The 26,997-nt window shown below is 41.7% G+C and overlaps 1 protein-coding gene across 1 annotated transcript in view; it reads left to right on the top strand.

Annotated features, from left to right (window-relative positions):
• Window positions 1–26,997, top strand: part of dhx33 (DEAH (Asp-Glu-Ala-His) box polypeptide 33) — a 90,304-nt gene that overhangs the window by 48,666 nt on the left and 14,641 nt on the right. The window contains exons 6-9 of the mRNA XM_060848154.1: window positions 4,877–4,988; window positions 12,163–12,322; window positions 12,492–12,580; window positions 26,278–26,405. Coding sequence (XP_060704137.1) covers window positions 4,877–4,988; window positions 12,163–12,322; window positions 12,492–12,580; window positions 26,278–26,405 — 489 coding nt within the window. The remainder of the gene's footprint in view (window positions 1–4,876; window positions 4,989–12,162; window positions 12,323–12,491; window positions 12,581–26,277; window positions 26,406–26,997) is intronic.

Raw genomic sequence — 26,997 nt, 5'->3', positions numbered from 1 at the left:
ATCTGGCACAGCATTAGAAGGTACCTAGGAAAGAACTCAAAAATGGACTGAAGAGAGGTAGGAGGGGGCACAAAAAAACCATGGTGGGAAGGGTTCGGGAAAAACCCAAAAGCATCAAACAATGTATAAAGTCATAAATCCTACCTCTCAAAATCTTTTCCAGTACCTTGCTTACCACAGACGTAAGACTGACTAATCTGTACGGTGGGAGGCACGGTGGCACAGTGGTTAGCACTGCTGCCTCACAGCGCCTGAGACCTGGGTTCAATTCCCGACTCAGGCGACTGACTGTGTATCGTTTGCACAATCTCCCCGTGTCTGCGTGGGTTTCCTCCGGGTGCTCCGGTTTCCTCCCACAGTCCAAAGATGTGCGGTTTAGGTGAATTGGCCATGCTATAGTGTTAGGTAAGGGGTAAATGTAGGGGTATGGGTGGGTTGCGCTTCGGCGGGTCGGTGTGGACTTGTAGAGCTGAAGGGCCTGTTTCCACACTGTAAATAATCTAATCTAATCTAATCTAATCATTCAACACTTACACGAGGAAGAAGAGAATGATCAGAGAGAGGGTAGGGCCGATCAGGGATGGTGGAGGGAACTTGTGCCTGGAGTCTGAAAGGGTAGGGTAGGCCCTAAATAAGTTTTTTTTTCAGTATTCACGAGAGAAAGAGAGAGAGATCTTGTTGATAGTGAGAACACAGTGGACCAGGTTAATAGGCTTGAACAGATTGATATTAAGAAAGTGGATGTGCTGGAAATTCTGGGAAGCATCAAGATAGATAAGTCCCTAGGGCCGGACCAGATATATTCAAGGTTATCACAACAAGTAAGGACTGAGATTGCTGCATCTTTGGCGATGATCTTTGCATCGTCACTCTCCGTGGGAATAGTACCAGATGATTGGAGAGGGGTAAATGTCATTCCTCTGTTTAAGAAAGGGAATAGGGAAGTCCATCAGAATTACAGATTAGTCAGTCTTACGTCTGTGGTAAGCAAGGTACTGGAAAAGATTTTGAGAGGTAGGATTTATGACTTTATACATTGTTTGATTAAAGCTAATCAGCTTTGTGAGGGGCAGGTCATGCCTCACAAACCTTATTGAATTCTTTGAGGATGTGACAAGCCAAGTTGGCAAAAGTCGAGCAGTGAATGTGGTGTATATGGATTTCAGTAAGGCATTTGATAAAGTTCCCCACGGTAGGTTCGTTCAGAAAGTTAGGAGGTATGGGATACAGGGAAGTTTGGCTGTCTAGATACAGAATTGGCTGGCCGAAAGAAGACAGCGAGTGGTAGTGGATAAAAAGTATTCTGCCTGGAGTTTGGTGAACGGTGGTGTCCCACAGGGATCTGTTCTTGGCCCTCTACTCTGTAGTTTTTTTGAATGACTTGGATGAAGAAATGGAAGAGTGGGTTAGTTAGTTTGCCGATGACACAAAGGTTTGTGGTTTTGTAAATAGCATCCTGGGCTGTTGCAGGCTACAACAAGACATTGACAGGATGCAGAGCTGGGCTGAGAAGTGGCAGATGGAGTTCAACCTGGATAAATGTGAAGTAATTCATTTTGAAAGGTCGCATTTGAATGCTGAATACAGGGTTAAAGACAGGATTCTTGGCAGTTTGGAGGAACAATTGGATCTTGGGAACCACATACATAGATTCCTCAAAGTTGCCACCCAGGTTGATAGGGTTAAGAAGACGTATGATGTTTTGGCTTTCATTGACAGGGGAATTGAGCTTAAGAAACGGGACATTTTGCTGGAACTCTATAAAACCCTGGTTAGACCACATTTGGAATATTGTGTCCAGTTCTAGTCGACTCATTACAGGAAGGATGTAGATGCTTTAGCAAGGATGCAGAGGAGATTTACTAGGATGCTCCTTGGATTGGAGGACATAGCCTGTGAAGAGAGGTTGAGTGAGCTGGGGCTTTTCACACTGGAGAGAAGAAGGAAGAGAGGTGACTTGATAGAGATGTATAAAATAATGAGAGGCATAGATAGAGTAGATAGCCAAAGACTTTCCCCAGGGCAGGAATGGCTGTCACAAGGGGTCATAGTTTTAAGGTAATTAGAGGAAGGTATAAGGGAGATGTCAGAGGTAGGTTCTTTACTCAGAGTGATGGGTGCATGGAATGCATTGCCAGCAGTGGTAGTAGAGTCAGAGACATTAGAGACATTTAAGCGGCTGCTGGACAAGCAGATGGACAGCAGTAAATTGAGGGGTGTTTAGGTTAGATTGATCTTAGATTAAGATACCGTATAAACTCGAGTAATAGTCTAATTTTTTTACTACTTTTTAGGATTAAATTTATGGGTTTGACTATTACATGGATACTATTTTTGAGGGGCTGAAATTCATGCCTGTCAAAATTCATACTGTATCATTAGCAGAACCCAATTGATCTCTAAATGAATAAAAGAAGAGAAAGCAAATTATGGTAATTCTGAAAATCCAGAGCAGAGCACAACAGCCAGTGGACTGGAAGACAGAGAGTGGAGCGGAACAACTGGCAAACTGGAAATCTGGAATGGGACATGACGGCTGGTATACTGACTCAGAAATATTGATTTGTTATCTGTGAAGAACTAGGGTTGACTTTTACACTAAATATATGGAAAGTTCCACATTATTTGGCCAAGAATAGGGAGTTTACTTTTACAAGATCGACCCAGTAAATGCTCAGCACAACATCGTGGACCGATGGGCCTGCAACATCCAGTATTGTTCTGTGTTCTAAGAGACAATCTAACAGTTGCTCCTTGACCTTCAATGGTATTAGCATCACTGAATCCCCCACTATGATCACCCTGGTGGTTACCATCAATGAGAAACTGAACAGGAATGCCACAATGGGTAACTTGCCTTCTGAATCCCCAAAGCCTGTCCACCATCCAAAAGGCACAAGTCAAGAGATGTAATGGAATACTCCCCACTTGCCTGGAGACAGTAATAACATTTTGAGCAGTTTGACACTATCCAGGAAAAGACAACCCTGGATAAGATTGGCACTACATCCACTCCCTGCACCGCCAGTGCTCAAGAGCAACAGTGTGTACTATCTACAAGATGCAGTGCAAAAATTTGCCCATGCTCATCAGCATCTCAGCATTTAGGACATAGGCAGCAAATACATGGGAACACCATCACCTATAAGTTCCTCTCCAAGCCACTCACCATCCTGACTTGGAAGCATTTCAGCACTCCTTGTTACTGCTTCAAAATCCTGGAATGGCATTGTGGGTGTACCGTTTGCACATAGACTGCAGTGGTTCAAGAAGGCAGCTCATCACCATGTTCTCCAACATAATTAGAGACCAGCAATAAATGCTGGCCAATCAGGTGGTTTGAGCAATGTGATTGAATTGTAACTACCAGCTGGTAAGCAATTCAGCTGTCCCAAATCATGATGAGGAAAGTATACTTGGATGGTAATTATGCCTCATGAACTACAGTGAACAATTTTTGATGGACAATAAATGTTGTCCTCATCAATGATGCATATATCCCATAAACATAAGCCAATGCTATGTCAAAGAGTGAGCTGTCAGGAAGTTGCAGAGATATGTTTCAGTGTGATTACAGCAAGCTGAGTGAGTCAGCAAATGCAAGGAAGATAAAGTATAATCTGAATAGTGTGGACATATCCAGTTTGGTCGCAGGAACTGGAAGGTAGGAGATGGATTTTAGATTTAGATTCCCTACAGTGTGGATACAGGCCCTTCGGCCCAACAAGTCCACACCGACCCTCTGAAGAGTAACCCACCCAGACCCATTCCGCTCTGGCTAATGCACCTAACACTTTGGGCAATTTTGCACGTCCAATTCACCTAACCGGCACATCTTTGGACTGTGGGAGGAAACCGGAGCACCCAGAGGAAGCCCACGCAGACAGTCACCCAAGGCTGGAATCGAACCTGGGACCCTGGTGCTGTGAGGCAGCAATGCTAACCACTGCGCCACCGTGCTGCCCCAGTGGCTATAAATTGAGAGAGGGGAGTGCTCAACAAGACAGATGTTCTCATACACCAGTCACTGAAGCTAAGTATGCAGGTGCAACAGAAAGTGAGGAAGGCGGGTGGTATTTGGACATCACAGCAAGAGAGAAGGCAGGGATGTTTTGCTGCAATTGTACAAGGCCATGGTGAGACCACATTTGGAATATTGTGTAGTTTTGGTCTCCCTTCTGAGGAAGAATGCTCTTTCGATGGAGGGACTGCATTGAAGGTTTATCAGATTGATTCCTGGTATGGCAGGACTGACCGAAGAGGTGAAATTGAATCAGTTAGGTTTATATTCACTGGAATTTAAAAGATTGAGAGGGATTTCATAGAAACCTATAAAATTCTAACAGGTCTAAGACAGGCTAGTTGTATGTAGGATGTTTCTAGCAGAGGGGGAATCCTGAACCTGGGTTCCATTCTAAAGATATCGGGTAAATCATTTGGGACGGATGAGGAAAAAATTCTTCAGCTAGAGTTGTGAGCCTATGGAATTCGCTACCACAGAAGGCAGTCAAGGCTAAAACATGGTGCGATTTCAAGAAGGATTTGAATAAAGCACTTGGGGCTAAAGCAATCAAAAGATGTGGGGAAAGGCGGGAACAGGCAGTTGTGTTGAATGATCAACCATGATCATAATGAATGGCTGAGCAGGTTCAAAGGGCTGAATGGCCTACTCCTACTCTGATTTTCTATGGTTTCTAATATTAAAAAGGTTTCTGTCTGTACAATAAAATAATTCCACACAACACTCTCAAAGTCCATTTGCCCTTTTGGGAATGACATGGAGCACAGGTTTATGAACAGTAATTGGAAATGGTGTATTGGCTGGAAATGAAAGATTCCACAATGGCATGTGTTGATGATTTTTGATCTGTTATAGGGCTGCCGTAAAGTGATTCTTTCCACAAACATCGCAGAAACATCGATCACCATTCCAGGCATCAAATACGTTGTGGATACAGGCATGGTGAAAGCCAAGCGCTACACCCCTGGTAGGTGATATTCATCTCTGACGTTCCTTGTTCCTTCTGGTCTGTTCACTCTTCACCACCACCCCTACCAACCACCACTACACACATCCTTTCACTTTCACCTTGCTTTTCCCTAATGCTCAAAATACACATGGGTGCTGAGCAAATCTGGTCCCAAAATCATCAAATCACATGGCAAAATTCACTTGTGGTCAGCCACTCAGAAAGGTTATCTGCTTTAAATGGATTGGATAGGTGTGGTGAAAAGCTGCTCCAACAGTTGTGGGCAAGTTGTCGGAGGGAATCTTGAGGGACATGGTTTACATGTATTTGGAAAGGCAAGGACGGATTAGTGATAGTCAACGTGGCTTTGTGCCTGGGAAATCATGTCTCACAAACTTGATTGAGTTTTTCAAAGAAATAGTGAAGATGATTGATGAGGGTAGAGTGGTGGACATGATCTATATGGACTTCAGTGAGGTATTTGAAAAGGTTCCTCATGGTAGACTGGTTAGCAAGGTTAGATTCACGTGGAATACAGAGAGAACTAGCCATTTGGATGCAGAACTTGCTTGAAGGTAGAAGATGAAGATGGTGGTGGACAGTTGCTTTTCAGACTGTGGTGTGCCACAAGGATCGGTGCTGGGTCCACTGCTTTTTGTCATTTATATAAATGATTTGGATGTGAACATAGGAAGTATGGTTAGTAAATTTACAAATGATACCAAAATTGGAGGTATAGTAGATAGCAAAGAAGGTTACCTCAGATTACAATGGGATCTTGATCAGATGGGCCAATGGGCTGAGGGGTGGCAGATGGAGTTTAATTTAGATAAATGTGAGCTGCTGTATTTTGGAAAGGCAAATCTTAGCAGGACTTATACACTTAATAGTAAGATCCTGGGGAGCGTTGCTGAACAAAGAAACCTAGGAGTGCAGGTACATAGTTCCTTGAAAGTAGAATCACAAATAGATAGGATAGTGAAGAAGGTGTTTTGTATGCTTGCCTTTATTGGTCAGTGCTTTGAAAATAGGAGTTGGTAGGTCATGTTGTGGCTGTACAGCACATTGGTTAGGCAGTTCTGGTGTCCCTGCTATAGGAAGGAAAATTTGAAACGCGAAAGGGTTCAGAAAAGATTGACAAGGATGTTGCCAGGGTTGGAGAGTTTGAGCAATAGGGGGAAGCTGAATAGACTGGGGCTATTTTCCCTGGAGTGATGGAGACTGAGAGGTGACCTTTACAGAGGTTTATAAAATCATGAGGAGCATGGATAGGGTAGGTGGACAAGGTCTTCTCCCTGGGATAGGGGAGTCCAGAACTAGAGGACATATGTTAGGATATCTGGTTGGACCAAGGTCTGTTTCTGTGCTGTACAGCTTTATGACTCTATAACAATCACAAGATGTTCTCTCCAGTGCTTGCTGTTGGAGAGGTCTGACAGGAGCCACTCATAACCTGTTTTAGTTGGAAGTATAGGAACTGGATTGGGCCATTAAGCTCATCGAGTCTGCTGCACCATTTAGAGTAGTCATGGCTGCTGAAACATATCAATGCCTGTATCCCACACTGTGCACATAACCCTTTCTGCCACTGATGATCATTATCAACTTATACTTCAAATATATTCAAAGACTAAGTATTCCTACCTCTGGGGAATAGAGAATTCCAAAGCTTCACAATCCTCAGTCTAAAAGAAACTCTCCATTTTCTTTGCTCAGTAGCATCCCCATTATTTTTACATTGTTCTCCCTGATTCTGGACTGCCCAAACATACAACTGTCTTAGTTGCATGTACGTTGTATATCCCTTCAGTATTTTGTAGGTTTCAGTGAGGTCAGCCTTCATTTCTGAAAAACTCTGAGGGATACAGGCCCTGTATGCCCTTTGCATAGCTCTGTTCTGCCATCTGAGAAACAAGTGTGATAAACATTTGTTTTTCTCCATCTATTGTAATAATATCCTTCAAGTCTTAGAGATATAAAGCATGAAAACAGACTCTTTGGTCCAACTCATCCGTGTCGACCAGATATTTTAATCTAATCTAGACCCATTTGCCAGCACTTGGCCCATATCCCTCTAAATCTTCCTATTTATTTACATCCACATGCCTTTTAAATGTTGCAATTGTACCAGCCTCCACAACTTCCTCTGGCAGCTCATTCCATACATGCACCACCCTCTGTGTGAAAACGTTGCCCCTTAGGTCCCTTTTAAATCTTTCCACTCTCACCCTAAACCTATGCCCTCTAATTCTTGACTGTCCCATCCCAGGGAAAAGATCTTGTCTATTTATCCTATCCATGCCCCTTGTGATTTTGTGAACCTCTATAAAGTCACCTCTCAGCCTCTGACACTCCAGAGAAAACAGCCACAGCCTATTCAGCCTTTCGCTATAGATCTGAGGTAAGAATACCAAAAGTGGACACAATTCAAGATGCGGTCTTACCAAGTTTCTATGTAGTTGCAGCAGGACTTCACTACTCCTAGACTCAAATCCTCTTTTAGTAAAGACAATAAATAGCTTACGAGACTTGCATATTGACAAGGATTCTCAGGACCCTTTCACACATTGATACTTTCCAACCTCTTATATTTAAGAAATACCCTGCTCACTTGCTCCTCCTACCAAAATGAATAACTTCATAATTTTCTACATGATATTCCCTCTGCCATGTTTTTGCCCAATGACAAAACCACCTCAAAATGTTTTACATCTTCCTCACAGCACACGTTTTTGCTTAGCTTTGTAATCTCCAAATTTGTAAATATTACATTTAGTCTTCATATTCAAATTATTGGTATAGCTTGTGAACAGCTGGGCTCAGGTTCTCATTCTTTCAGTACCCCACTAGTACTAATGTGAGAATGTTGCACTTTACTCCTGGCTAACAGACAAAAAGCTAAGAACTGTGGATGCTGAAAATCTGAAATGAAAACCAACTGCTGCAGAAACTGGTGACTCTTCTTCAGAATTAGATTAATCTGCGACCAAAGCCATGTGCTTTAGTTTTGTGAAACAATCTCCTTTCTCGGACCTTAGTAAATGCCCTCTGAGGGTCCAAATATACTCGATCCATCGAGTCTCCTTTTATCAGTTTTGTTAGTAACACCCTCACAATAAACTTTCAGGTTTACCAAATGAGATTTTCTTTATTTATTCTTTATCTTTATTTTCCATTCACAAGGGCTGACAATGTCTCTTGCTGTCACTTTGTTCTGCCTTGATTCCACAGATTCTTCTGATTCAACAGCCTCCTTAATCACATCTTGTATTAATAATGCAATTGCACTTTTCCTTTTCTTGTTTAACCTACTTTGTCTTTCCTTCCTAAATGTTAAATATCCTTGAATATTGAGTTCCCTGTCCTAGCCACTGCAGCCATGTTTCTGTAATGGCTGTTTCTGTTTTATCAAGCTTGTTGAAAATGTTGCATGCATTCAGGTTGGGAGACTTTAGTCTTTTTGATGCCACTTGGCTTTCAAAGCATATTTGGCTTTTTATTTCTCTTGTGTTCTATTTTCCATTGCAGCTTTTCTGCAAAGCTTTACCAGCTTAACTCCTTTTCAATTTGGGGTACTTTTCAGGTTCCCATCCACCTCAGGAGCTAGTTTTAAGCCTAGCCCAACTGCACTGACACATCTCCCAATGAGGATATCAGTCCCAGTCCCTGTAGGTGCTTATCTCCACTTACCTCATTGCTCACATGATGACTGTCATTCAAAGCTATGCTGTCTCAAATTCAAACTTCTGAATGTTGGGTGCCAACAGCCACTGCACCCACTAGCACTATAACTCCCATCAGGTACTATGGGCAGAATAACAGAATGATTCCAGGTTACTGTGTTTCACAGCAACACATGTCAACACAGGTAATGTTGTTCTGACTGATTAATAACATAGTTCTTTCTGCAGATATAAGCAGTTAGGTATGCATCTGTACGTCACTGAGAATCAGAAATCTATCAATTTTTACCTTAAACATATCAAAAGACTGAGCTTCCACAGTCCTTTGCGGTAGATATATCCTACTTAAAAAAAACGAAAACAAGTTCTCCACATCTTGGACGTAGCTGGCACCCTGTTTTTATGTTGTGCCCGCTACTCGTCTCCACAACCAGAGGAAACATCTTGCCTGCATTTACCAGTCTGTCCCTTTACATATTTTCTGAATTTCACTGAGATCACCTATCATTCTTTGACACTCCAGAAAGTGCAAATGCAGTTTGTCAACCTCTCTACATCTCCTGCCATCCCAGGATAAGTCTGCTGAATCGTTGTTGCACACTATCTGTTGCAATAATATGAGGGGAGATTGAACAGCTTAGGCCGGTATTTGCGAGAGTTTGAAAGAATGAGAGAAGATCTAATTGACATATACAAGATGCAAAAGCAGAGCAGATGTTTGTCCTTATGGGGTAAACTAAAACAAAAAGTTATAATTTTAGAATAAGGGATGGCAGATTTAAAATTGTTGATGAGCAATTATTTCTGTAAGGCTCATGGATCTCTTGAGGTCACTACCTCTAAATTCAGTGGATGCTGAGACGCAGAATAATTTATGAGGAGATTTTTATTTAGTAACAGGTTGAAAGGCTACAAGGAGCTGGCAGGCAAGTGGAGTTGAGGCCAAGTTGAGATCAGCTATGCTTGTATTTACATGGTGGTGCAGGCTCAAGGGGCTGAATTTTCATATTCCTAGTTCTCATTTCCTTTATAAGTTAACCAAAACTATACACAGTACACCAAATGCTTTCGAACCAAACTCCTGTACAGTTGCAGCAAGACTTCACTATGTCTAGACTCTCATTCTCTTGCATTAAAGGCTAATTTCCATTAGCCACCATAATAGGCTATTGCAGCTACATGTTAGCCTTTCATTGACTTATTGGCAAGAACACTTAGGTCTCTTTGTACATGTACATTTTCCAACCTCTCACCATTTAAGAAAAAATCTGCACATTTATTTCCCTAACCAAACCAAATAGCCTAACATTTTTCTGCGTTATATTTTATCCACCTTGATATGGAGATGCCGGTGTTGGACTGGGATGGACAAAGTTAAAAATCACACACCTCCAAGTTATAGTCCAACAGGCTTATTTGAAAGTGTGTACATTCAAATAAACCTGTTGGACTATAACCTGGTGTTATGTGATTTTTAACTCTATCAACCTAGTTCTTGCCCATTTACTAAGCCTGTCCAAATCCTTCTGAAGGCACTTTATATCTTTTTCACAACACTCATTGTCACTTGCTTTGTATCTTCTACAAATTTGGAAATGTATAAATTCATCATCATCGATACGCATTGTGAACAGCTGGGGTTTAATTACTCATCCATGCGATGCGAGTTTGTCTGCCAATGTACGAATGAGCTATTTATACCAACTCTGCTTTCCATCTGTTAGCCAATCATTAATCCATCCAGTACATTACCTTCTATTATATGTACTTTCATTTTCTTCACCAGCCTCCACCTGGGGGACAATATTAGAAGCCTTCTGAAAATCTAATTATATGCTGTCCATCATCTTTCCTTTATCAATTTTGTTAGTAATATGGCATCTTAAGAACAGTTCGAGTAAGTCAAAAATCTATGCTTATTGTGCCCAATCAAATCATTATCATCCAAATATCTATTTCTTACACCTTTTATAAATTCTAGGATTTTTCCAAACCTTTCCCCAGGGAACCAGCTCTGTAGTTCCCTGCTTTCACTGTCACTTCAAACTTAAATCATGAGGCAACATTTGTTACCTTTCAATTCATAAGAATCATTCCAAGAATCTATAAGTTTTGGAAGATAGTCATCAATGCATTGACCATCTCTACTGCCATGTCCTTCAACACAATGGGGACTTAACAACTTTCGGCACTATTAATTTTTTCAGTACAATCTAATTACTAATATTAATTTTCTTCAGCTCCTCATTCTTCTTAACTAGTTGAGTCTCCTGTTCTGGGAGATTTCTTGAATCATATCAGTGAAAGCAACTAATCATTTACCTTCTCTGCCATTTCTGTATTCCTCACTATAAATTCTTCTGATTCTGCCTATATGGATCCACATTCATTTTTGCAAAATGTTTCCTCCTTCCTTACCTGTACAATGATTGATAGTCTGCTTTTATGCTTTATTGCATTTGTTAAAATCTTCCTTGCTTTATTAGTTACTGTGCACTCTTTTTGTGTGATTTGATAGTCTCCTCAGTTCCACAGATACACCACTGGCTACCAAGCCTTTAGCTGCATAAACTTCAAATCTTAAAATTCCCTTGCTAGCAGAGGGCAGAAAGGTTTAAGAACTCCTTTACATTCTATTTCTGTGACCAAGCTATTGGTCACTCACCCGATTTTCTATCTCTCTGTGGCTTGATGGTAAATTTTGTTTATCAAGGCTGCTCTTCGAGTACTTTGAAATGTTTCCATTGAGAAGCATTGGAACAGCAAGAAGCCTCATGTAATAGAAGGCCATTTGCCCATTCAGGTGATTGTAATCGATCTGTGACCTAATCCCACGTTGCCCCATTACTCTTTGTTAACAAAAGTGTAAAAAGATTTGGATTGCATAAATCTATCATCATTTTTCATTTGTGGGTGAGTTTCAAATGCCTGCAACCTCTCTTACTAATTTCACTTCTGAAAGATACCACTCTAATTATTAAAAATAATTGTCCTTTTATCTGGGATAACCAGTAGGACTAGTTTCTCCTTCTCCACCAATGTCTGTTTCCATTGATATCTTAAAAACATTTTGGTCAAATCACCCCTCAGTCCCAGACAATGCACCATATGTTTGTGTAAGTTCTCCTTTGTAATAAGTTGAAAATCACACAACATCAATATAATGCAACAGGTTTATTTGGAAGCACTGGTTTTCGAAGCTTCATCAACCACCTGATGAAGAAGTAGTGCTTCGAAAGCTAGTGTTTCCAATTAAACTTGTTGGACTATAACCTGGTGTTGTGTGATTTTTACCTTTGTCCAACCCTGTCCAACACCAACCCCTCCAAATCATCATTCCTTTGTAATTTAAGCATTACCTTTTGCAATTTAACTCTTGAAGTTAAGGATATCATTCTCTGCTTTTGTGTTTGTGCAAGTTGAGTACTTGTTTTGAAACATTCCTAACTACGTGACTGAATCAAATAAAGTGGAATGAGAAAAGCATGACAAATGTTGCTGTGTTACAGAGAGTGGGTTAGAGGTCCTTGCTGTGCAGAAAGTTTCAAAAGCCCAAGCATGGCAGCGAGCTGGGCGGGCTGGACGGCAGCAGGCGGGAATCTGTTACCGACTCTATACTGAGGAAGAGTTTGAGAAATTCCACAACATGACCGTACCAGAGATACAGAGGTGATCCTGCTTTTTCTTAAATTTCTCTTAAAACCTCTGTGATTACTATTACTATTTGTAGGTGAGTGCTGACATTTGTTCTGACGGGTTGTAAAATAGGATGATTTAATGCTAACTTCAGCCAGTTGTGTAACCCACCTTGTACTTCCTGTTGTGTAACTGTCTGCAGATGTAATCTGGCGAGTGTGATGCTTCAGCTGCTGGCCCTTCGGATACCCAACATCTTGACATTTGACTTTATGTCAAAACCATCTCCAGGTAAGAGAGAAATGGTTCAATCACATTCCTACCCTTGATTGACCTACCCCAGGCAAGTAGAGTTTCTACATTTGGGGCGACATGGTGGCTCAGTGGTTAGCACTGCTGCCTCACAGCACAAGGGACCCAGGTTCGACCCAAGCCTCTGGCAGCTGTCCATGTAGAGTTTACACATTCTCCCCATGTCTGCATGGGTTTCCTCTGGGTGCTGTGGTTTCCTCTCACAAAGGTGTGCAAGTCAGGGAAATTGGCCATGGTAAATTGCCCACAGTGTTAAGTGCATTAGTCAGAGGGAAATGGGTCCGGGTGGGTTACTCTTTGGACGATTGGGCCAACAGACGTGGTTCCATACTGTAGGGAATCTAATCTAACCTACAAAAAGCCTGAAAAATTATCTGACTTTGATTTTTCCCACTAATTATTCAATTAATTCTTGAAATTTGATATATGAATTGAAAATGCGAGAAATACTCAAACTCAGGCACAACCTATAGGGAGAAAGAATTGATGTTTCTCATGAGCGAGCCCTTCCATCAGAACTGATGAAAGTTCATGTTCCAGATTTAAGTAACTACAGAGGCAGGGGTAAAGGAGGGAAAGAACTAAAGGGAAAGATATGCAATAAGATGGAAGGTAATGAGATTAAACAGTGAGCGACACTAATGCAAGGCATAAGGTGATGATATTGGGTCAAGTAAAGAAACAAGAGCTGGATCTTCAGTAGGGTATAAATGACAAGGGCAAAATTCTTGCCATTCACAACACTCCTCTTAAATACACCTTCCCCTCCCCTCTCTTTTCTGAAGAGACCATTCCCTCTGTGATATTTTGGTTCACTCCTCAGGCACCATAATTTGTAGGAGCAGAAGTAGGACATTTGGCCCATGGAGACAGCTCCACCATTCAATGTGGCTGTGGTTCATCTAATAATCCTCAAAGGCACTTCCCTGCCTTGTATCCAGAACCTTTAGCAAGGACATAGAAATGAAAGCAGAAGTAGGCCATACCACCTTTTAAGTCTACTCTGTCGTTCTATAAGATTGTAGCTGATCTGCTTGGGCTTTAACTTCTCTTTCATGCCAGTTTCCCAAGTCTTCAAGTCCTGTCTTTCAAATATCTGTCTACCTCCTCTTGAAATATTTTCAGTGGAAGAGAGAATTCCAGGCATTCTCTACTCAGGAGAAATTCTTTCACCTCCAGTTTTAAATGAATATCTCATTACTTTGTAATTATGTTCCCTAGTTTGAGATTCTCCCATGAATGGAAACACCTCCCAATATACCATGAAATTTCTATAGTATGAGCAAAGTACAAGGGTATGAGCATGGAGTTGGTTGAGAAAACTGGGAAGGTAAGTTAAAATGTAAGATAGTTGAGAGTTTCTAACCCTCAATGAGAGAATCTATTGAACAAAAGGCGAGCAGAGGGATACACCCCCAGTGACTAAGTAAGCAATTTAAGAACATTATTAGATAAAGTGAATAGATGTAAATATTGAGAAGGTTACTGGTAGGTCAGAAGGTAAGGAAATGTTTAGAAATCAGTCAAGAATGACTCACATAAAAAAAAGTTAACATTATTAGAGTAAACAAATAAAAATTTTGAAAAGACATTCAAGGTATTATGATTCACTGAGGAAGTATGGTAGAAATTGAACCCCCTTCTTCCTGCAGTTATGATCAAAAATTCAAGATCTTATGAAGTATGCAAAGTACCTCAATTTACCTGATTTTCAGACTCAGTTGCCAGAAAGCATGGGATGGGTTTTCTGTACTGAAAAAGCATCACTGTTTATTATAAGTAATTAGTCTCTAGCTAATTAAGTATGAACTTTTGGCATATGTCACCAATTACAACTCCAGTCTCCTTAACCTATCCATTGCACACGCAGGCAGATAAACAGAACCAGTAGAGTAGGTTATAGACAGCAGGTTCAGTTATTGAGATAATCATTTTGATCTTGTGCTGGCCAGTTTGTTGCTTCAATCATCTTTTTCTAGATGCTTCCACTGATTGATAAGAATTACAATGTGGCAGGTTCAATGAGAAAGTTTCTGACCTATTAGTTAAAAGTCGCAGCTTACATCAACTGTATTCAGGTTTACGGTACATTTTAACTGCAGGGAATAGATACCACTGCTGAGCGACGAATGAGAGAACACTTATCTCTCCCTCCCTCACTCAGAGTCTTGTTCTTTCTGTTGTGCTTGCATTCTCCCAATTGCACTGGCTCTCCTGATTTGTGATTTCTGTGTCATTCTATCTCTCGCTCGCTCGTTCATGCTGTACATCTATTGCCTTCTCTATCATGCTTGTGCTCTCTATCATGCGAATGGTTGCGTCCTATCTATTGCGCTCACGCTTCCTATTGTTTTCTATTGCTCTCCCTCTAAATATATATATATCGCACTCACTCACTCACTGCCACTCTTGCCTGTGCTTTCTCCCCTGATGTTTGCACCCGCGTTTTTCCCCTCCATCACCCATGCTATTGCATTCCAACTCTGCCTTTCATGTTGCTGCTCTTGCCATTACATAGGTGCTGTCACTCAATTGTGCTTGCTGTCTCATCTCTCACACTGTTTCGTCCTTCATTCTTCATGCGGGCTCTGCCAGTCTCTTTCTTTGTAATCTGTTCGAGGTCTCTGTTATTATTAAGTGGTTATAAGTCCACGGATGAGTCAACAAAAAGCTCCATTTAGACAACCTTTCATTTCTAAACCATCTATGCCTCAACCTTCAATTATTGCTTGTTTAAACAGTTGCTTATATGGTACCTAGCATGGGTGTCAAGTTATTTGCTTTCCAAATGGCAGCCACTCTCTCTCACACTCATTTAGAATAGCTGTATATTATCTTAGTCCACTTCTAAACACACAATAAAAAGACCCGGTCCTTAAAAAAGTTTCTACAAGTATATAAAAAGGATAACGTTAAAGTTACTATTGATGCATAAGGGTGAGTCTGGGAATTAATAGTGGGAAACAGAAATTTGAACAAATATTTTGAATCTATCTTCATAGTGTAAGGCACAAAAATCCCAAATTTGTGGAAAAAACAGAAGACAAAAAAGAGGCACTTAAACACTCTCAATCCTTAAGAGGAAACAAACTAGCAAGATATATGAAATCTCACAGAAACGGAGATCCAAGCAGCTAGGAAGAATGCAGATTTGAAGGAATGATTTGGAGATGCCGGTGTTGGACTGGGGTGTACAAGGTTAAAAATCACACAACACCAGGTTATAGTCCAACAGGTTTAATTGGAAGCACACTAGCTTTCGGAGCGCTGCTCCTTCATCAGGTGGTAATATCACCTGATGAAGGAGCGTCGCTCCGAAAGCTAGTGTGCTTCCAGTTAAGCCTGTTGGACTATAACCTGGTGTTGTGTGATTTTAGATTTGAAGGAAATTAGCATTAGTTAGAGATTTGTACTGGAGAAATTTAATGTGGCTGAAAGGCGATATATCTATATCAGTGTTGCAGGAGGTTGCAGTAGAGATTATTGATGAATCTTCCAAAATTAATTTGGTTCTGGAATGATTCTTGCAGATTAGCAAGTATTAAGTAACACACCAGTATTTCAGAAAGGAGAGAGAGAGAAAAGGAAAGAGGGTACTACAGACTTGTTAGCCTTGTATCGGTTGAGTGGAAAATGCTATCATTTGTTATAAAAGACGTGGTAAATAGACACATAGATAATAATGATCTGATTGAATGTAATATTTGCAAATGAGAAAATGTTTGACAAATGTGTTGGAGTTTTTTGAAGATGTTACCAACAAAATTGATAAAGGGAAGGTGGTGGATATAGATTTTTCAGAAGACCTTTGAAGTCCCTCTCAGAATGCTGGTTTGAAAAATTAAAGCATATGGGATAGAAGGTAATGTATTGGCATGAATTGGCTAACAAACACAATACAGAGTTTAGGAAGAAATGGGTTGTTCTTGCATTGTCAGGGTATGACTAGTGGCTTACTGTTCAGATCAAGTACTTGAAGCTCAAGCTGTTCACAATATATCTGACTGATTTGGATGTAAGAACTAAATATTATACTTCAAATTCATTAATGAAAGAGCACTAAGTAGGAATCTGTGTTGTGAAGAAGGTGTAATGCTGCTTCAGAAAGATTTAGTCAGACTTAGTGAATAGGAATTCGGGTGGCATGGTGGCTCAGTGCTTAGCACTGTTACTTCATAGTGCCAGGGACACAGGTTCGATTCCACTGTCAGGCAACAATCTGTGTGGAGTTGTGGAGTTCACATGTTCTCCGTGTGTCTATGTGGGTTTCCACTGGGAGACTCCAGTTTCCTCCCACAAAGATGTGCACGCTAGATGTATTAGCCAAGGTAAATTGCCCATAGTGTTCAGGGATGTGCAGGCTAGTTGGGTTAGCCATAGGAAAATGTAAGGTTAGAGGAATAGGGTGGGGTATGGGTCCAGGCGGGACAGTGCGGACCCATTGGGCCTTATGGCCTGTTTCCACATTGTAGGGATTCTGTGGAATATAATGTCAAAAATCGTTAGGCTATCCACTTTGTCAGGAGACACAGTTGTGTAGAATACCTCTTCATGATAAGAGTTTAGGAAGTATAGATGTGCAAAGAGACCCTAGAGTTGTTGTCAATAAGTTATTAAAAGGTAATGTGCAGTTGCAGTTATCTGTTAGAAGAACAAATGACATGTAGGCATTTATTGCAATGAGATTTGACTAGAGGAGTAGTAAAATCTTGCTTCAGTCATGTAGTCATTTGGTTGGACTGCACCTGCCTTAGTGTATGGAGCTTTAGTCTCCTTGTCTCAGGAAAGATATTGCCCAAAAGGGAGAGCAACGAAGGTTCACCAGTCTTGCTCCTCTGATGGAGGCACTATCTTATGAAAAGAATGTGGGCTAACTGCATTTTCTAGAGTTTTAAAGAATGAAAGGCGATTGAAGTATACAAAATAGATTAAGGGACATAGAGATCAGATGCATATATATTAGTTAGATGTTGCCCCTGGATTGGCATGGTGGTGGTGGAGGCGGGGGGGAGGTGGAAGAGAACCAAGGACACAATTTGAAAATAAGGCAATTCCACTTATATCTGAGATAAAGAAAAATGTTTTACTGAGAGGGTTGGGAGCCTTTGGAATTCTCTTCTGTAGGGGCTTGTAGATGCTCAGAGAATGTTTAAGGTTAGAATCATAGAATTTTACAGGATAGAAGGAGGCCATTCGACCTACCGTGTTTATACTGGCTCCCGAAAGAACTACCCAGCTAGTCCTACTCTCCAGCCCTATTCCTCCCTCTAACTTCCTCCCTTTCAAATATATATCCAGCTCTCTTTTCATACATCCTGCGGAATCTGCCTCCGCCACTCTTATCAGGCAGTGCATTCCAAATTTTAACAACCCTCTGAATAAAGACGTTTCTCCTCATCTCACCCCCAGTTCTGTTGCTGACAACCTTGAAGTTGTGACTCCTAGTTACTGACATACCAACTCATGGAAATGTGAAATGTTTTGCCTGTCAAAATTGTTTAAAATATTGATTAGCTCAATATGGTCACCACTCAATTGTCTCTGCTCCGAGGAAAATAAACCCAAACTCTCTTATCATTCCTTGTATTTAAATCCTTTATTCTTGGTATCATTTGAACACATATCCATTGAATTCTCTCGAGGGCTTTAACATCTTTCTGTAAACAACAAAAGAGAAGTACAACACAGGAACAGGCCCTTCGGTCCTCCAAGCCTGTGCCGATCATCATGCCATAGCTAAACTAACAAACAAACCTTCTGCTGTTATTCGGTCTGGATCCCTCTATTCCCTCCCTATCCATGTAGCCATCCAGATGCCTCTTAAATTTCACCAATGAGCCTGCTTCCACCAGCTCGTCTGACAGTGCTTTCCAGGCTCCAACCACTCTGTGTGAAAAATCTCCCTCACACATCTCCCTTAAACTCCCCCCTCACTTTGAACTGGTGTCCCTTTGTAATTGAAATTCCAACCCTGGGAAAACGCCTCTGACAATCCACCCTATCTATGCCTCTCATAATTGCGTAGACCTATATCAGGTCTCCTCTTAGCCGCTGCCTGTCCAGTGAAAACAATCTCAGTCTTTTTAATCTTTCCTCATAGCCGATGCTCTTGAGACAGATAACATCCTTAAGAACCTTCTCTGTAGTCTCTCTGAAGCTTCCAGGTCCTTCTGGTGTTATGGTGACCAAAACTAAACACAGTCCTCTAAATGCAGCCTAACAAGAGTTTTATATTGCTGCAAAATATTTTGCCAACTCTTGTCCTTGCAGCGGCTGATGAAGGCAAACATGCCATATGCCTTCTTAGTCCCTTTGGCCACCTGTGTTGCCACTTTTGGGGAATGGTGGACCTGCACATTCAGATCCGTTAGTATGTTAATGTTCCTAAGGGTTTTGCTATTTGCAGTATAATTCACACCTGAATTTGATCTTCCAAAATGCATCACTTCGCATTTGTCTAGATTAAACTCCATGTGCTATTTCTGTGCCCAAGTTGCCAATCTGTCTATATCTTGTTGTACCTTTTCACAATCATTGGCACTATCAGCAACTCCACTTGGTCATCTGGAAACTTACTAATCAGATCACCCACGTTTTCCTCCAGATCATTTATATATACTACAAACAACAGAGGGCCTGAGATTGATCCCTGTGGAACACCACTAGTTACACATCTCCATTCTAAAAAAACCCTCCCACTGCTCCCTCTGTCTTCTATGGCCATGCCAATTTTGTATCCATCTCGCCAGCCCACCCCAAACCCATGTGATTTTAGTTTTTGTACCAATCTGTCATGTGGGACTTTATCAAAGCCTTACTCAAGTCTGTATAAATCATATCCACAGCTCTTACCTTGTCAATTATCCTTGTCACCTCTTCAAAAAATTCCATCAGCTCATTCAGACATGATCTTCCCTGTACAAAACCATACTGCCTGTAACTAATTAGTCAATTTTCTTCCAGGTGTGCATATATCTTGTCCCTCAGTATCTTCTCCAAGAGCTTACCCACCGCATACGTCAGACTCACCAGCTATAATTTCCTGGATTATCCCTGCTTTCTTCCTTTAACACGGGAATAACATGGCTAATCTCCAGTCTTTTGGAACCTCACCTGTGATCAAAGAGGACAGGAAGATATCTGCTAATGCCCCAACTATTTATTCCCTAGCCTCTCGCAGTAACCTGGGGATAGATCCGGTCTGGCCCTGGGGACTTTTATATCTTAATGCAATTTAGGATACTCAAAACTTCCTCCTTCAATATATTGACATTCTCTTGAGTATTCACACATGCAACCCTGACCTCAACAACTGTCATGTTCTTTTCCTTGGTGAATACTGATACAAAGTACTCATTAAGGATCTCTCCCACTTCCTGTGACTCCACGTATAACTTCTCTCTTTTGTCTTTGTTGCCCAGGGTTTGACACAATACTCCAAATGTGGTCTGACCAATGATTTGGAGTAGTGGAGCACCACTTCCTTGCATTGATACTATATGCCTCTAATTATAAACCCAAGGGTCCCATATGCCTCCTTAACAACTGTTTCAACTTGCCTGGCCACTTTTCAAAAGTGGCCTAACCAAAGTCGTGTATAGCCGCAACATGACCTCCCAAGTCCGATACTCAATGCTCTGACCAATAAAGGAAAGCATACCAAACGCTTTCTTCACTATCCTATCTACCTGTGACTCTACTTTCAAGGAACAATGAACATGCACTCCAAGGTAATTTTGTTCAGCAACACTCTCCAGAACCTTACCATTAAGTGTATGACATCTGCCCTGATTAGCCTTTCCAAAATGCAGCAGCTCACATTTATTTAAATTAAACTCTCTACCAATCCTCAGCCCATTGGCCCTTCTAATCAAGAGGGAAGCAGTTCCTTGGGGCTGAAGCTCTGGAACGTGGATTCTAAAACCAAATGGCAAAATTAGAATTCAATTAATAAATCTCAAAATAAAAGCTAGTCTCTCAACTTTTAAGTAGTACATAGATGAGCACTTGAAGTGTTTAAAACATTCAAGGGCAGGGGTCTAGTGCTGGAAAGTGAGACTCATGTACGTCTTAGTGCATTTTTGGCAGAATGGATTCCACATACTGAAGGATCTCTCCTGTGCAGTATGATTCAATCTCTGCCACTTATGATGATAAAATGTGCACAATGGTGACAAACACTGTGTTAAGAGATGTACTTTAACCCGATGTATGGGACTTTATCAAGGTCTTGCTGAAATTCATGTAAATTACTCAACTGCTGGCATGGTGGCTCAGTGGTTAACACTGCTTTCTCACAGCACCAGGGCCCTGTGTTGAGTTTGCATGTTCTCTCAATGTACAAAAGGAGGTTATTAGGCAAGTGTGTCCACACCAGCTCTTTAAATGAGCATGATTGGAGTTTAGGAGATGAAAGGCAACCTTTTATAGAAACATCAGGATTCTTCTGGAACTTGACAAAGTAGATATGGAAGTGTTGATTCTTCTTGTGGGAACGGCTAGGAATTGAAGGCTCAGAACAAGATATGGAAAGCTTTTAAGCCAAAGATGAGGAGAGTAGTGAATTTAGGGAATTCTTTACTGCAGAGAGCTGTAGGGGCTGGATAATTAATCATGTATAAGATTAAGGTTTTTGATCAGTAAGGGAATCAAGAGATATGCAAGAAAATGGAGGTGAGGATTGTTAGATCAGCCATGATCTCTGCATGGTGAAGCAGACTTGATGAGCTGAATACCCTGCTTCTGTTCCTACATCTTGAGCTTTATTTTGAGTTGATGAGGGAATTGAGAATTATGTGGAGCTGACACCAAAGTGAAGTTAAAGCTTCAGTTACATCAGTTGAACTTATTCACTGGCAGACCAGACTTGATGTCGAATGACCCACTCCTTTATCTTGCTGCGCCAACTTTGCAAAATTATTCAGACTAGAACTGTCACAGGATGCAACACTTGTTCAGAAGCATGTCCCAAATCACAGGCCAAATCTGTAAGATGTTCCATCGATTAATTCTAAGTTGTTGATGCTTGTAGTTGCTGATTTGTGCTTGCACATCATGGAATAGTCTCAGTATGTTATTTCTAATATACTTGCGATCTTTGAACTAGCAGAGTGTTTTCTACCACATCTATTTTGAAGAATGATTTATGATTGGATGAACAAAATTTTAAAAGTTTTAGATTCTTAATGTAATATTTGAATTTTGTTATTTTCCGTGTCACATTAGAGAACATAGAATATTACAGCACCGTACAGCCCCTTCAGCTCTCTGTTGCGCCAACCTGTGAAAATAATCTGATGCCCACCTAACCTACACCGTCCATTATTATTCAAAGAATAAAGAAAATCTACAGCCCAGGAACAGGCCCTTTGGCCCTCCAAGCCTGAGCCGATTCAAGTGTACTGTCTAAACCTGTTGGTCAATTCCTAGGCATCTGTATTCCTCTGTTTCCCATCTACTCACGCATCTGTCCAGACACATCTTAACTGAATCTACCGTGCCTGCCTCTACCACCTCTGCTGGCAACGCGTTCCAAATGTCACCCTTTGAGTGAAGTACTTGCCACATGTATCCTTCTTAAACCTTTCACCTCTCACCTTGAAAGCGTGACTTTTCAATATTGAATCCTTCACCCTGGGTAAAAGCTTGTCTCTATCCTCTCTGTCTATACCCTTCATGATTTTGTAAACCTCAATCTCCTTTTTTTCTAATGAAAATAAACCTAACCAACTCAAATTTTGTATGTCCAATACCCATTTAAATGCCCTTAACGCCAGGAGTCTACCACTGTTGCAGGTAGGCTATTCCACACCCCTACTACATTCTGAGTAAAGAAACTATCTCTGATATCTGTCTTATATCTATAACCCCTCAATTTAGATCGACATCCCCTCATGCCAGCCATCACCATCTGAGGAAAAAGACTCTCACTGTCCACCTTATCTAACCCTCTGATTAATTTATATGTCTGAATTAAGTCACCTCTCAACCTTCTTCTCTCCAATGAAAACAGCCTCAGTTTCCTCAGCCTTTCCTCGTACGACCGTCCTTCCATACCAGGCAACATCCTAGTAAATGCCTCTGAATCCTTTCCAAAGCTTCCACATCCTTCCTATAGTGTGGTGACCAGGATTGCATGCAATACTCCAGGTGGGGCCTTACCATTGTCTTGTACAGCTGAAGCATGACCTTGTAGCTCCGAAACCCAATTCCCCTACCAATAAACACCAAAACACCAAATGCCTTCTTAACAACCTTATCAACCTGGGGGGCAACTTTTAGAGATTTATGCACAATGACACCAAGATCTCTCTGTTCATCTACACTGCCAAGAATTATACCATTGGCCCAGGACTCTGCATTCCTGTTACTTCTGAATTGAACTACCTCACACTTATCCATATTAAACTCCATTTGCCACCTCTCAGCTTAGCTCTGCATCTCATCTATGTTCCTTTGTAATCCTCAACATACTTTGGCACTATCCACAACTCTGACGATCTTAGTGTCATCTGCAAATTTACTAACTCATTTTTCTATGCCCACATCCAGATCATTTATAAAAATTACAACAGCAGTGGCCCCAAAACAGATCCTTGCGGCACACCACTGATACCAGAGCTCCAGGATGAACATTTCCCATCAACCACCAGCTTTCAGCTAACCAATTTCTGATCCAAACCGCTAAATCACCTTCAATCCTGAAACTCTGTATTTTGAACAATAGCTGACCGTGTGGAACCTTACGAAACGTCTTACTGAAGTTCATGTACAACACATGAAATGGCTCACCGTCATCCACCTGTTTTGTCATCTTCTCGAAGAACTCAATAAGATTAATGAGGCATGATCTACCTTCACAAAACGTTGTTGACCATCCCTAATCAAATTTTTAGATTCTCTACAGTGTGTAAACAGGCCCTTCAGCCCACCAAGTCCGTACCGACTCTCCGTAGAGTAACCCACCTAGACCCATTTCCCTCTGACTAATGCACCTAACACTATGAGCAATTTAGCATGGTCAGTTCACCTAACCGGCACATCATTGGACAGTGGGAGGAAACCAGAGCACCCAGAGGAAATCCACGCAGACATGGGGAGAATGTGCAAACTCCACACAGACAGTCGCCCGAGGCTGAAATCGAACCCGGGTCCCTGGTGCTGTGAGGCAGCAGTGCTAACCACTGAGCCACTATGCCGCCCACTTTTTAAAACAATTGTGGTTGAACTGATGTGTTCCTTTCCAGATGATTACAAATCCTATCTCTTATAACCTTTTCCAACAACTTATTCACAGCCAAAGTAAGGCTTACTGGCCTATAATTACCAGGGTTGTCCTGACTCCCCTTCTTAAACAAGGTAACAACATTTGCTATCCTCCAGACTTCTGCCACTACACCTACCAAAGGCTCTGCAATCTCCTCCCTGGCTTCCCAGAGAATCCGTAGATAAATCCCATCTGGCCCAGGGTTCATTTTCAGATCTTCCAAAATTGCTAAAACCTCCTCTTTGTCATTCTCAATCCCATCTATCTCTGTATTCTCACTAACATTGCCCTTTTCCAATGTGAATACTTGACAATAAGTGCTTCCCCTATGTTGTCAGATTTCACACATAACTTCCTACTACTATCTTTGATTGGCCCTAATCTTACTCCAGTCATTCTTTTATTTCTGATATACCGATAGAAGGTTTTAGGGTTTTCCTTGATCCTAACCGCCAACAACCTCTCATATCCCCTCCTGGGTCTTCTTAGCCCTCCCGTTCGATCTTTACTGGCTAACTGAAAAAACTCTCAAGCCCAACTTGAGCCTTCTTCTTCCTCTTGACAAGACCTTCAACTTCTTCAGTAAACCACAGCTCCCTCTCTCGACAGCTACCTCTCTGTCTGATACGTATATACTTATCAACGTCCTGCAATAGCTGTTCCTTGAATAAGCTCCACATTTCAAGTGTATCCATCCCTTGCAGTTTTGTTCCCCATCCTATGCATCCTAAATCTTGCCTAATTGCATCATAATTGCCTTTTCCCCCAGTTGTACCTCTTTCCCTGCAGTATATACCTATCCCTGCCCATTGCTATTGTAAACATAACTGAATTGTGGTCACGATTGTCAAAGTGCTCATCTACCTCCAAATTTAACATCTGGCCAGATCCATTCCCCAGCACCAACTCCAATATAGCATTGCCCCTTGTTGGCCTGTCTACACACTGTGTCAGAAAACCCTCCTGCACACATTGAACAAAAACTGACCTATCTAAACTACTTGAACTATAGTATTCCCAGTCAATATTGGGGAAGTTAAAGTCCCCCATGACAACTACTCTGTTACTCTTGCTCCTATCGAGAATCATCTTTGCTATACTATCCTCTACATCCCTGGAACAATTTGGAGGCTATAGAAAACTCCCAACAGGGTGACCTCTCCTCTTCCTGTTTCTCACCTCAGCCCAAACTACCTCAGTGGATGAGTCCTCAAACATTCTCTCGGCTCGTGTAATACTACCTTTGATTCACAGTTCTACACCTCACCACCCTTTACCATCTCCTCTGTTCTTACTGAAACATATAAATCCCGGAATCTGCAATGACCAATCCTGTCCCTCCTCTAGCCATGTCTCTGAAATGGCCACAACATCGAAATCCCAGGTACAAATGCATGCTGCAGGTTCATCCACCTTATTCTGGGTGCTCCTGGCATCGAAGCACAATCAACACCCTTGATTGCTGGTGCCCTCTCACGACCTTGTAAAGCTATCTCTGACCTCACTATCCTCAACCTCCTGTACACTGAACTACAATTCAGGTTCCCATCCCCTGCTGCATTACTTTAAATCCCCACGAAGAGCATTAGCAAATTTCCCCCCCAGGATATCAGTACCCGTCTGGTTCAGGTGAAAATTATCGTGTTAGTGGAGGTCCCACCTTCCCCAGAAAAAGCTCCAATTATCTAAAAATCCAAAACTCTCCTTCCTGTACCATCCCTGCAGCCATGTGTTCAATTCTGCTCTCTCCCTGTTCCTGGCTTCACAACCACATGGCATGGGCAACAAACCAGAGATAACAACTCTGTTTGTTCTAGCTTTAAGCTTCCACTTTAGCTGCCTGAATTTCTGCCGTAGATTCCCACCTTTCTTCCTACCCATGTCGTTGGTGCCTATGTGGACCATGACTTGGGGCTGCTCCCCCTTCCCCTTAAGGATCCCCAAAACATGATCGGAGACATAACGAACCCTGGCACCTGAGAAGCAACACACCAATCATGACTATTTCATTCCCACAAAACCCCTAACTGTGGAGACCCCAATGACTAAAGGTCTGCTCCTCTTCCCTTTCCCCTCTGAGCAAAAGGGGACAGACTCTGTGCAAGAGAACTGTGCCTCATTGCTTACCCCTGGTAGGTCATCCCCCCGCCCCCCCAACAGGATTCTAAACAGTCAATTATTTGTTGAGGGGAACCATCAGATGAGATCCCTGTGGTGCCTGCCGGTTCCCTTTCCTACCCCGACGGTAACCTTCTTCACGTGGCTGTGGAGTAACTACCTCTGTGCAACTCCTCTCACAGTCCCCTCCGCCTCCCGAATGATCTGACATTCATCCAGCTCCAGTATTCTGTTGTGCTCTGTGGGTGTCAGCTCTTTAACGTCTGTCGAAACTGATTTTGTGTATCCACAGATGCGGTGCGGGCAGCTATTGAACAGCTTGAGCTACTGGGTGCAATCGAGTGCAAAGACAGCCAGATCATTCTGACACAACTGGGCAAGAAAATGGCAGCATTCCCTCTGGAACCCAGATTTTCCAAGGTAGAAAGCACTAGAAAACCCACAACCACTACCATCTAGGACAAAGCATAAGATGCACCACTGTATGTATGTTCACCTCCAAATAACTCACCATTCTCATTTGGAAATACATTGCTGTTCCTTAAGTGTTACTGGGTCAAACACCTGGAACAGCCTCCCGAAAAACATTACGGATGTACCCACACCCATGGATTGTAGCAGTCCAAGAAGTATTGATGCTTTCCTTCATCTTTTCAAGGGCAGTTAGAAATGGACAATAACAAGCAATGCCCACATCGCAAAGACAACTTAACTCAATCAACTGACCCTTTGTCAAAGCTGAGCTTTGACAAAGGGTCAGTTAGACTCAAAACGTCAGCTCTTTTCTCTCCTTACAGATGCTGCCAGATCTGCTGAGATTTTCCAGCATTTTCTCTTTTGGTTTCAGATTCCAGCATCTGCAGTAATGTGCTCTTATTATTTATTTTAACCCTTTTGTCCTGGCAGTTTCAATGTTTATAGCAACCCAAGTCGCTACTTCTGCGCTTCTACTCATCAGTGTCCAAAATTAAATACATCACTTTTATACAATATCAATTATCAATTAAATACA

Source organism: Hemiscyllium ocellatum, chromosome 31, assembly GCF_020745735.1.
Source record: "Hemiscyllium ocellatum isolate sHemOce1 chromosome 31, sHemOce1.pat.X.cur, whole genome shotgun sequence".
Classification (NCBI taxonomy): domain Eukaryota; kingdom Metazoa; phylum Chordata; class Chondrichthyes; order Orectolobiformes; family Hemiscylliidae; genus Hemiscyllium; species Hemiscyllium ocellatum.
The sequence above is the reverse complement of the archived record's forward strand: the minus strand, read 5'-3'. Positions and strand labels throughout refer to the sequence as shown.